This window comes from Myxocyprinus asiaticus, chromosome 28, assembly GCF_019703515.2.
Source record: "Myxocyprinus asiaticus isolate MX2 ecotype Aquarium Trade chromosome 28, UBuf_Myxa_2, whole genome shotgun sequence".
NCBI lineage: Eukaryota > Metazoa > Chordata > Actinopteri > Cypriniformes > Catostomidae > Myxocyprinus > Myxocyprinus asiaticus.
The window spans coordinates 9,548,398-9,561,186 of record NC_059371.1 but is presented as its reverse complement, the minus strand read 5'-3'; the positions used below and the strand labels follow the sequence as shown (position 1 = coordinate 9,561,186).

Genomic DNA, 12,789 nt, shown 5'->3' with positions numbered 1-12,789 from the left:
TCTGTATGAGCTGCTTCTGAAACAAAAAATGCCCTGTATTAATTGTAAGCCAAAATCTGGCAATGAAGAGGGAAATTAATTGAGCAATTCTGCTTAATTTCCTAAAATAAATATAGAGCAAAATGACATTTAAAAAAACTTACTATAGAACATAATAATAATAAAAGAATATTATTATCATCATCATTGTTATTATAATTTGATTATTATAAAGAACAAATAAAATCATAATAATGGAAATACAATTAAATATTAATAGAATTATTGGTAACATAATATACACAAGAACTGTTTCTTCCTATGTTAAATCCCATGGTGGAATATGTGTTAATTATATTACTCAACAACACACCAGTGAGACAGAAATAAGTATAATTAAAAGGCCTTTATTTTTACCATTTGTTTCAGAACAGAGCTGGTAACACATATGATAAATCTGTAGAGCTATTTGGTTCCCTTTATGTCTTTACAAGGATTGCCGATGCTTATATACTGTCCACTAGGAAGTCGTGGGAAAAGAGCAACGTTTTGTCAAAGTGTCCCATCAAGGGCTAAAGCATGCGATTGATCCACACTAGGCACGACATTACGGACATGAACACACACACACACGCACACACAAGAACACTGGAAGGTACAAACAGGCCTGAGGGCCAAACCCTTGCAATCTTCCACTGACTAAAAGAACAGAACACCACAAATAGAAAATAAATAAATAAATACAATTCCATAAAAGCAGAGTGAAAAGTGCAAGAGAAAAGAAAGAATAGAAAATGAGATCCAGTGGCAAGCTTTTGTTAATTTCCCCCCCAAAGCACTTGCTTAGATATGTGACTATGCAAAAGCAGACATAAAGACATCAGCTCTTTTGCGGTAACACTTTATAAAAAGGTTCTGCATGTTAATATTAGTAAATACATTTGGTATCATGAACTACAATGAACAATTATTTGTATACAGCATTCATTAATATTGGTTATTGTTAATTTATAAAAGCACTATTGTGCATATTTGATGTTTGTTCATACAGTAATGCATTAACCAATGTTAATATACAACTTCAAATGTTGTTTTACATGTTTGAATGTAAATTTTAGTAGTAAATGTAGAAATTCACATTAACCAAGATTATTAAATGCTGTAAAATTCAGCTATTGTTCATGGTTAGTTTATGTTAACTATTGTGTTAACTAAAGTTAACGTATACAACCTTATTGCACAGTGCTACCTTTGGATGCTAGCCAACAAACAAAATAGCAAAAAAGAAATCAACAGAAATCACGAAAATGTCTCTGCTGTGGGTGTCAGAGCAGTCTTTCATTCAGTTGTACAACATAAAACACTCAAACTGACTGAGCACACTGAATTGAAACTTTTGCAACTCATTGCAACCCTTTTTTGTGTTGTTCTCAAATATCTTTGCTTGCAAGCAACAACTCTGTGGTTGACAAATAGGAATGTATTGTGCATTGTGCATGCTGCCATATAGGCAGAATGGCAGTGCTTGATTAAATAACAACAAATGATTATTTATTAAAGGGCCTATGCATTATTATTGAACACAGTTACACACACTCAAACCCCAAACATTTTCTGGTAATTCTGATTGAAATTACTTGATCACTACTTTATTGATTACTTAATTTCCATTCATTTGAAATAAATAAATAAATAAATAAATAAATAAATAAATATCCATTTGAAAGCATCTACATTTTTAAGTAACATTTTCCTATATCAATTATTTATTTTTATTGTTAAATTTCTTCTTATTGTATTATTACATTAATAATTAAAAAATAATTATAAAATTGTTAATAATATTTGCATTAAAAGGCTTAAAACATCTGGAACTTTGTACGTTAAATGTTTCCATGGTTACACAACCCTTTTAAACCACCCTTTTTAATTGTCCTTTGCCCATAAATGCATGTGTGTACATACATAGTGGAATAGCAACAACTACACCAACCAGTGTACAAACAAACTTCCCTAACACACTTTGTGTTAAATCAAGGCATTTACAAAACTGAATAAAGAAATACATAATACAAATAAAATAAAAAAAGTGTAATAAAAAAACATTGAAAAAGCATTATTTAGAGACTGACTATTGCAAGTTAAACTGCCAATAATGTTCAGATCAGCACACTTTTAGGAAACAGTGCAGCCCCAAAGCTTCACAGACTAAATGGAACGTGAGGAGACACACAGGCCTATGAAAGGAGGAGACATTTTTAGAATCATCTTAAGTACATCAATATAGCTGAGCTCCAAAGATTTAGCTCAAGTCTTATGGCTTTATCTTATCCACACTCTCTCTCTCACACACACACTTACTGTTTATTGGCTAGTTAAATGCTGTTATCATGTAACATTCCCATAAATAAAAGCTTTTAGAAAGCAATGGGGACTCCAAGTTTTCTATAACACGATTAATACAATTGTGCTAATGCAACTTTGTTGCCAAAGGTATAAATCAGTTGGTCTGAAAAAATCACGTAAGAATGACATAAAGTCAGATAAAATGGCAGTAAACGTGACTTCTCTTATTGGCACTGATTGTGAAAAAGACAAAAATGATAATAAAGTCTTAAATGAGAAAAGAAAACTTTATCTACTTCATAATAATTTTGTATGATCCAAAACTTTGCATCATTGTTCTTATAAGATGGGGGAAAATATTCAGACTTGGAGCCCCCTACGGAAGTTTTTACTTCCCAGAAACATATTTTAACAAAGATACTTACAAATATTATAAAATTAAGATAAATAATCATTTTGAATAAATCAAGTAATACATATGTTAATAAATTAATAAAAAATAAAAAACATCCGCTTTAACAACATTAGTAGACGGCAAGCATGCGGCTACGTTTTCATTCTATATTAGTCCACACAAAGCACTTAACATATTTGCTCATGATGTTCAGGCATGGATTGAATCTGAAAATGAAAATTTGTGTAGTATAGTTCATATTCTCTCCAGTACCCACTCACGGAAAATAAATACATATTTGATTTCATTAGAAAATATACACAATATCGTATCCCCCTCCTTTATGTTATTAAAATGACAAAGAACACCTACTTAGGTACACAACATATTTTTGCTTCATCTTTGAAACATGCGCATCTTTTTATTGTAACATGCAGTATCATAAAGTAGGAACTATGCATATATAGGTAAAACTACACTATGGTTTTGGGGAGAGGGTTATTAATTGTAAGATTGCGATTTCTTTGTGTACGCTTTTCGTAATATGGGACATTTGTGTTAGAGAGTAACCTCAAAAATAACTTACAATAACAGAGTAAACATAGACATTGATCCCTAAATGAAGTGTGTTTCAATATAACTAGAAAACCATGAAATTGTATAAACAAGTAATAAATGATAAATAAATGATAAATAACCACACATTCATTAGGCTTGCAAAGAGACATAAAAATATCAAACTGCACTTTGAATGTGAACGGAAGAACTTGCAATTTCACAATCAACAGAGCTATTGCAACCGAACATGGCCTGTCAGAAAAGCTGCTTCTTTGAATTCGAGTAACTGCATGGTAAGTACAATCAAATTCACTCTTGGCTCTCTAAATGTAGCATTTTGTCTGATTTAAAAGTCTATACGCACCAGTGGCATAGCCACGGGTGTGCCAAGGTGTGCAACTGCCACCCAAATTGTAAGCTTGCACACCTAAATCAAATGGCAGGGTTTTTTTGTTTTTTTTACACTTTACTGTTTGCATCATGTCAGACATGGTATTATCCTTTATTTATATTGGCTTAATAATTTACATAATAACAGTATATATATATATATATATATATATATATATATATATATATATATATATATATATATTATTATTATTATTATTATTATGAACCAAACCTCCCTATACTCCATAAATACAAAGAATGTCCAAAAAAGGTTTTGAATCTTCTTACAGTTGTGCATTCTTCTGTTCAACACAATGCATAACTGATTTATTTCTTATCCACAATTTTTAACCAATTAATTTAACTAAAACCTGGTGTATTTTTATCTTCCTCTTCTTTTTTTTTTTTCTGTACTGTGCACATTTTACCATCATTTATATTTGTATCTTTAGTATTTTTTGGAAAATAAGAATGAATCATTCCAAATTATTATTACTATTATTTTTGATGAATTATGAAGCCTCATATTTTTATATATTAACAGAGCTACTTACGCCACTGATTTTTTTCCAGTCATTTTAACTACACAGAGCTTTAAAAAATTATAACCAAAAAAAAAATTATAAAAATTGATGGAATGGTTGTTAATGTTCATTTTATTATATTTCACTTAATTGTGCTTTAGTTCTTGCACACCCAGTTTTCTCTTTGCACACCCGAAGTCTTATTTCTGGCTATGCCACTGATACGCACTAAATTATGCACTAAAAATAAATTTAGATCAGTTTCAGGCTTGCAATTTGCTAAATTTCCCAACTAGTTAACAACTTAAGAAGATATCATCATTGCCAAAGAGGTTCTCCAGGCAATACGAGGATCAAACGCCAGAAAATGAATCTATATCATTTAATCTTAGTTCGTCAGTGAAATCATATTCTGAGATTTGCATTGTCAAAACGATGAATCACCCACTGTAAGCACTAAAGCAACATTCAGATTATAGAAGTTCCTTGTTTTTTTAACAAATGCAAATTTGAAAACTCGCATCAAGAATGCACCATCACTAAAGTACAGATTGCAGTCGATAAAGCAACATACATGTAGTGTCAGTAGTGCAAATAATTTCAGCAGTTTGGTAAAATGTGCAGTAAATAAATACACATAAGTACACAACAATGCCCTCTGCCAAACTCTCACTCCTTGTAAGAACTTCAGGTTAAATCAAAATTAATAAACCATACAAACTAATTCTGGAATAAATTCTTAATGAGCGGGTCCAGAACATCAAAAACATGAATCAAAGCAACAAACTCCCAAATGCAGGTAAAAATACTGATAAAAACAAAGTTATCAACTAGAACAGAAACACACTTTCATTTAAAGTGCTCAGGCAGAATACATTTAATACAACAAATCAAAGTGAAGAAACAAATACACAAATGCTAACAGGGAGATGTCCCTGGCAGCTAAGAATTGCTTATTTTGTGATGTTTGAAGGCTTGTCTCCTTTTTGTCAGGGTTAGGACGTTGGGCAGTGGAAGAAGAATGGAAGAAGAGGTTGTTTGCAGGCAGTGTAATCGATGACACCTGAAAAATTCCTTCTTGTTGGGTCAGGAGCATCTAGTCCAACTATCTGTCCATTCCCCTTTATTATTATTATTTTTATTTTATTATTTTTTTCATTTTCATATTTATAAGCCATTTTTAATTGTCCTTTCAGACTCAACAAAAGTAACAGAACAGGATTTGATCTAGATGACCAGAGAATCTAGAAGGAATGTGTTAAAATTAGGCAGTGGAAGAGGCAGTGTGTTTCTATCCCTGGTCCCCGATGCAAAATTTTGGAATGCTGTGGATCTCTTGGACTTTTGGGTGAAAATGTCCATAACTCCAAGCTGTGCCAAAGAATACTCTTGAAAGGACATACTGACCTATGAGATCGGCTGGTCTTGACGAACCTGATCTCATTTTGTGTTGGGTTGTGCAGTCGATGAGACCCAGTCGTCTACTTTTGAAACCTCTAGTGTCTAGTCTGGTGGCCCATGGCTGTAATTCAGTGCTGATTGGTTGTTGAAGATGCTGTGCATGTTGAAAAGTGGAAGAAAGAAAGAAAGAAAGAAAGGAAGGAAGGTAGGGAAGTGGGGGAGGAAGTAGAAGGGAAGTGGCAGGATTACTTCTTGGCATTGAGGGCTGCTAGCGAAGCATCCACCTCCTCCTCAGGTTTGAGTGGATGCCACTGAGCGATGGGCCGCCGTGGATTTGCCAGCATGTCGGACCAGTGCCTCAGCTCAGTGCCCTGCGCTTTGCTGCCCACCCAGATCTTGCCGATGGCATCGTTCTTGCCAATCTTGTCGTAGTCCAGCACTGTGATCACAGCTTGGATTTTCTATAAAAATCAGATATTGTGATTAACTCTACAATTGGACAAACACACTGCAAGGTAAGCAATAATCTCTATATTTGATTGCCAATTCTCATTTTCAAAATAAGAAGACCCCATGAAATCAAAATTGAAATTGTGTGGCTTTATATTCTTGTTAGCTTTGACTATATGTAGTGTACTCATACACTGTAAAAATAAATAAATACATAAATACATAAATAAATAAAAATATTCTTTAAAAAAGATACATTTACATGAGAAGCAAAATTACATATTTTGCCTTGTTTTCAGAGAAATCTAACACAATTTTTGATTCAAAGTGAAAACAGGGTTGTTTTTCTTATGCCACTGGCAAATAGTTCTTGTTTTAGGCATAAACTCCACTAAATATTGTACAATTTTTTGTGAAACGAAGATTTAAACATATAGTTCACCTAAAAATGAAAATTCTCTCATCATTTGCTCACCCTCATGCCATCTCAAATGTGTATGACCTTTCTTCTGCAGAACAAAAATTAAGATTTTTAGAAGAATATTTCAGCTCTGTTGGTCCATACAATGCAAGTGAATGGGTGCCAAAATTGTGACTCAAAATGCATTCCAAATCCATTACTTCAGAAGTGATATGATAAGTGTGGGTGAGGAACAGAACAATATTTAAGTACTTTTTTCTTTAAATTCTTCTCCCTTCCCAAGTTGGGGGCGATATGCCTGTAAAATGTGAATCACTAAAAACGCAAGAAAAAGTATGTGAAAGTGATCTGTTTCTTACCCACACCTATCATATCACTTCTGAAGACATTGATTTAACCACTGGAATCATATGGATTACTTTTATGCTGACTTTATATGCCTTTTGGGACCAAAAGTGCTGAGAAATTCTTCTACACAATCTTCATTTGTGTTCAGCAGATTAAAGAAAGTCATACACATCTGGGATGGCATAAGGGTGAGTAAATGATGAGGGAATTTACATTTTTGGGTGAACTACTTCTTTAATATCCTGTGTCTTTCTGCTTTTCAAGTAATTTTTCTTGTTTTAAGAATCTTTTGATATTTTTACTGTAAAATATGACTTTTACAGTGTAAAGGTTGATAAAAAATATATTTTAGCAGATATAGTCTTTTTTTTCCCAGGAAAAATATTGATGACTTACCTTGAACTCAAGCGCATATACAGTTTTTAGTGAAATCAAATGTTCTCTAGAATGAGAATGTCTCTCCCCCTTAATAAAACCTGCCATTGACTAGCAAGTTGCAAATCATGCACACAAAAATTAATTTTCTTAATCAGTGCTTTTGTCACTTTCCAGTAAAAATATCTGATATTTGATTACGAAGCAAAATGTCAGTGAAATGTGATGTAAACTGAAGGCTATTTAAAGGGACAAGCCCTTCGATTTGTAAACAAAAGAAAGAAAACTTTACTCGACGAGCCATTTTCAGGGGTTCTTTAAGTAGGCTATATGGACGGCATTATATAGATTGAATGATTCTAGAATAAAAAAACACTGACAGGTGAGCATGGCTGAACACTAAGAAGGAAACCCTTTGTATTGAGTCCCGCAAACTCTACCTGCATTTGGTCCTGTGGAATCTCGAAACTGAAGGACTCGTTGTAGTACGGGTTCAGTGTGTTCTTCTTCACTGTTGTCTTCTTCTTTTTCAGTCTCTTTCCATTTTGTAGAAGATGAATCTTCACATAAGGATCTGTAGAGACAGAGCATGTTCAAACATACATTTATAAACATGTTTCACTTGGCAATCTGTTATGTATTTTGCTTACATTAATGCCAATGAAAGAATCGACACAGAAGCTTTAGTACCGTGTATTCCACAGAAAGACTCATAATTCGCAACTAAATCCAGTAACTCAAGCAAAGTTTTCCATGCAGAGATTAAGCACTTTTTCAGCCAGATCAATCAAATTGAATACATTTTCAAGCAAAATTCAAATATCCTGCTGAAAAACCAGCTAAAACCAGCCTAAGCTGGTTGGCTGCTCGGTGGTTGGTTTTAGAGGGGTTTGGGGCACTTTTAGCTGGTCAGGCTGGGGGACACCAGGCCAGTTAAACCATATATTTATTTTATAAGTAATACAAAATTAATTTTCCTAATCACTTCCCTATCTTCCATTGGTCGAAAAACAGCTGTCCCACACCAAACTCACACTTTTGGTTGAGTCCATGTTGTTATGTTTGGCTGGTCACTCAAAAAACAGGAATGTCTGATAGTGCCAAAGTGCCACAGTGTTACAGCTTTTGGGGAAATCAATCAACAAATGGCTTACTTCTATTTGTCTCTGCTGGGATATGAGAACATATTTTAACATCCACAATTTTACACACGTCAACTTAGTCTAAGTTGTCTAAGTACATTCCTAGACTAAGTACATTCCTTTGTGACTTTCATTTTCACTCAATACTTGAATGTTCAAACTTAAATCTTGAATGACTGTTTTGGACCCATGTTTGTTCTAATCCATGATTAGCCTATTTTGTCTGCAACGTGTTTTGTGCAGCTGCTGTTCTCAGAGCCGCCAGCAGAAAGCAGCAGTGAGGCCTGGCTGAGAGAGACGCATGGCACAGCGCGAGCAGAGGACTGCAGAGTCGGCACGTGAGCGCTATCTGTTCTGCGTGGCTAACGCTGATATTAAAGCACAGGCGTGACACAAATACACTCCGGCAGCACTGGAGCCTTCTGTGCATGTCTGCCAGAAACATGATGTATTTTTATCAAAACAAATAATGAGTTAAATATGCACATATACTGTATCTTTAGTGCAGTTCTTTTATTACAATTTAAAACAGAAATCTAAATATAATTGTAATGCATGCATATCCATGCTACTGCAGGGAGAAATAAGATGGAGTTCATTATCTCCACCCACTCTCTAGAGAGACATGCATTGTGTGTAAGTGTGTGTGTGTGTGTATGTGTGTGTACCTGAGAGTCCTCCAACATCCATCTTTTTCAGGTTCTTAGCCTCCAGGATACATATGGTGAGTTTTCCAGCTGTAGGTACGTAGCGCAGGGAGATGCAGATGTCACCAAGCTTTTCAGGCTGTGTGTGTTGGGAGAAAATAAAGTAGATTCTTAAAACATGTTTTTATTAGGGCTGTCAATTTAACAAGTCAGTTTAGTACAGTTAGTTATAAACCATTATGCAATAAAATATAGTTTTCCCTGAGCCACCAAACCATACTTGAGAGCAGGCAGTACAGAATGAGTAAGGATCTGTTCATTTAATCCTGTATTCAGAAACAGCAAAACAATAGAATGGAACAGAGTGCAGTGGTGTCGAGAAATGTTTGTTGTTGTTCTCCCAGACTTGACATCATGACGTTTGATCATGCAACACACATGAATCAATAAGGTTTGATGTTATCAAAGTCTCCACCATATTGGGTTCAGCCAATGACTGCCCGAGACGGAGCACTTGTCTTAAAATAAATGGGAGAAATCGGAACACTCGGTATGGCGGATGTAGAAAGAAAGTCCCACCATAAAGATAAAAGAGCCAATCACCTTTCAGATACAGACATCGATTGTCAATCAGTTTGCACATTTTGCACAAGCGCATTAGCTGAACCAGCTTGAAAAATAGCATTTTTTTTTTTTTTTGCAGGATCTCAGCTAAAGAATCACATTTATGAAACTATTGTTGTCAGATTTAACAGCTCATTTGAAATATGTTCTTTGATTGTAATCGACCAACCATTTTTGAGATTTCGATGTTTCCCCTTTCAGGTAGATAGTACTTGGAGCGTTACTTTCATGCCACTTGTATCCATAGAAAATTGTTGCCCAGAAGCATTCCAAAGATGGCCGCCAAGTGAACTGCCATGCCTTGAAAGGAACCTTTGGTTCAGCGCCGTTTACATTTATCAAACCAGTTTATCAGTGTTTTGATTTGATTTGAGAGTGAAAAACAGCTTATTAAGATCTGTTCATCATACAAAGTGATCTTATGTCTTCAGAAGATGTAGAATATGACACGAAGACTACTTTAATGACACTTTTGGGTGCTTTATTAAGTGTTAAAGTGAGTCCCAATGTACTGATGTTATACAGAATTTAGCCAACGGGACTGCATTAAATTATCATTAAATGATCTCCTTTGGTGTTTTTGCAGAGAAAATAGAGTCATATGGGTTTGGAACAACATGGGGGTGAGTAGATGATGACAGAATTGTCATTTTATTCTCGCAGTGATTTTGGGGTAAGAAAAAAATTACTGAATGAAAGAATGCATTTGGCAATTATGTGTACTATGTCTACTATTATGTAAAGTTTAATGATTTGGAAATAAAACAAACCAACTGGTTTTAAAAGCAACTTTTTGTAATGCCTATTCAATGATTTTCACATCGGACAATATAATGTGATGTCTTCATTTGGGGCTTTTCTTAGCAAGCATTAAAATATGTGATTATCTGCAATTAATTGATTAGAATATGTTATTAATTCACAAAAAAATTTAATCGATTGACAGCACTAGTTTTTATGATTATTACATCAATATTGTTTCACTTTACTATGGGAATCCTGTGAATTCTACCATGTACATATATTTAGATCAGTGGCATAGATTTGGCTTGAACATTGGGGGGGTTGCTGCGTCTATACCACGTGATACCGCCTGCCTGATGGTAGCAGTGAGAGCAGCCCATGGCTTGGATGGCTGGAGTCTCTGATGATCCTCCGAGCTTTTTTCACACACTGCCTGGTATATATGTCCTGGAGGGAGGGAAGCTCACATCCGATGATGTGTCTGGCAGTTCGCACCACACTTTGCAGTGCTTTGCAGTTGTGGGCAGTGCTATTGCCGTACCAGGCAGTGATGCAGCCAGTCAGGATGCTCTCTACAGTGCTGGTGTAGAACCGTGTGAGGATGTGGTGGTTCATTCCAAACTTCCTCAGCCATCTCAGGAAGAAGAGGTGCTGATGAGCCTTCTTCACAATGGCCTCAGTGTGGATGGACCATGTGAGTTCCTCAGTGATGTGGACACCGAGGAACTTGAAGCTGCTGACTCTCTCCACCGGTGCTCCATTGATGGTGATGAGGCTGTGTTCTCTATCTTTTCTCCTGAAGTCCACCACAAGCTCCTTTGTCTTGTTGACGTTGACGGAGAGGTTGTGCTCCTGACACCAGCGTGTCAGAGTGTGCACCTCCTCTCTGTAGGCTGTTTCATCATCGTCAGTGATCAGACCTACCACCATCGTATCATCAGCAAACTTAATGATGGCATTGGAGCTGTGTGTTGCCACACAGTCATGTGTGTACAGGGAATACAGGAGTGGGCTGAGAACACAGCCCTGCAGGGCTCCAGTGTTGAGGGTCAGTGATGAGGAGATGTTGCTGCCCAATCTAACCACCTGGTGTTTGCTTGACAGGAAGTCCAGGATCCAGCTGCACAGCAAGCTGTTTAAGCCCAGAGCCCGGAGTTTCACATCAAGCTTGGAGGGCACTATGGTGTTGAATGCTGAGCTGTAGACTACAAACAGCATTCTCACATAATTGTTCCTTTTTTCCAGGTGGGAGAGAGCAGTGTGTAGTGTAGATGCAATGGCATCATCAGTGGAGCGGTTGTTGCGGTAAGCAAACTGCAATGGGTCCAGTGAGGGAGGCAGCACAGAGCAGATGTAATCTCTGATTAGTCTCTCAAAGCATTTGCTGATGATGGGGGTCAGAGCAACAGGACGGCAGTCATTTAAGCAAGTGATTTTGGATTGCTTTGGTACAGGCACAATGGTGGACATTTTAAAGCATGTGGGGACCACAGACAAAGAGAGGGAAAGGTTGAAAATGTCCATAAAAACACCAGCCAGTTGGTTCACGCACACTCTGATGACGTGGCCTGGAATGCCGTCTGGACCCGCGGCTTTACGGATATTCACCCGTCGGAAGGATTGGGTTACATCCACTACAGAGACTGAGAGTGAACTAACCTCTGTAGCTTCGGCTGCAAGAACTCTCTCCACGAGGGCGGTGTTATTTCCCTCAAAACGAGCATAAAAAGTATTTAGCTCATCCGGGAGAGAGGCAGCGGTGTTCACGGCAGAGTTTTTATTCCCTTTAAAGTCTGTGATGATATTAATTCCCTGCCACATGCTTCTAGAGTTGGTGGTGTTAAACTGTCCTTCAATCTTGTCCCTGTACTGGCGTTTTGCTGCTCTGATAGTTTGCGGAGGGCATAACTGGCTTGTTTATGCTCTCCGCGTTCCCGGAATTAAAAGCGAAGGTCCGCGCATCAAGTGCCGCGCGAACATCGTTATTTATCCATGGCTTCTGGTTGGGGTAGATCCTTATTGTTTTGGTTGGAACAACATCCTCTACGCACTTTCTGATGAAACACGTTACGCTATCAGCATATACCTCGATGTCATCATCAGAGGCGGACCGGAACATCTCCCAGTCCGCGTGATCAAAACAGTCTTGTAGTGTAGAATCTGATTGGTCCGACCAGCACTGGATTGTTCTGAGGGTGGGTTCTTCCTGTTTCAGTTTCTGCCTGTAAGTGGGCAGAAGCAGATTGGAAGAGTGGTCCGATTTGCCAAATGGTGGGTGGGAGAGGGATTTGTAGCCATCCCGGAAGGGAGAGTAGCAATGGTCCAAAACTCGGTCCCCTCGTGTGTTGAAACTGATGTGTTGGTGGTATTTTGGTGCAATTGATTTGAAATTGGCTTTGTTAAAGTCCCCGGTCACAATGAACGCGGCCTCAGGGTGCACGGT

General features: G+C 36.8%; 1 protein-coding gene across 2 annotated transcripts in view; it reads right to left on the bottom strand.

Annotated features, from left to right (window-relative positions):
• Positions 1-366: 366 nt before the first annotated feature.
• The window catches only part of LOC127419285 (synaptotagmin-2-like), a 54,207-nt gene continuing 41,784 nt past the window's right edge, over positions 367-12,789 (bottom strand). For both annotated transcript variants that reach the window (XM_051660575.1, XM_051660576.1), the window contains exons 7-9: positions 9,000-9,117; positions 7,630-7,763; positions 367-6,056 (exon numbers count right to left, since the gene is read on the bottom strand). In XM_051660575.1, coding sequence (XP_051516535.1) covers positions 5,841-6,056; positions 7,630-7,763; positions 9,000-9,117 — 468 coding nt within the window. In that variant the 3' untranslated portion in view covers positions 367-5,840. The remainder of the gene's footprint in view (positions 6,057-7,629; positions 7,764-8,999; positions 9,118-12,789) is intronic.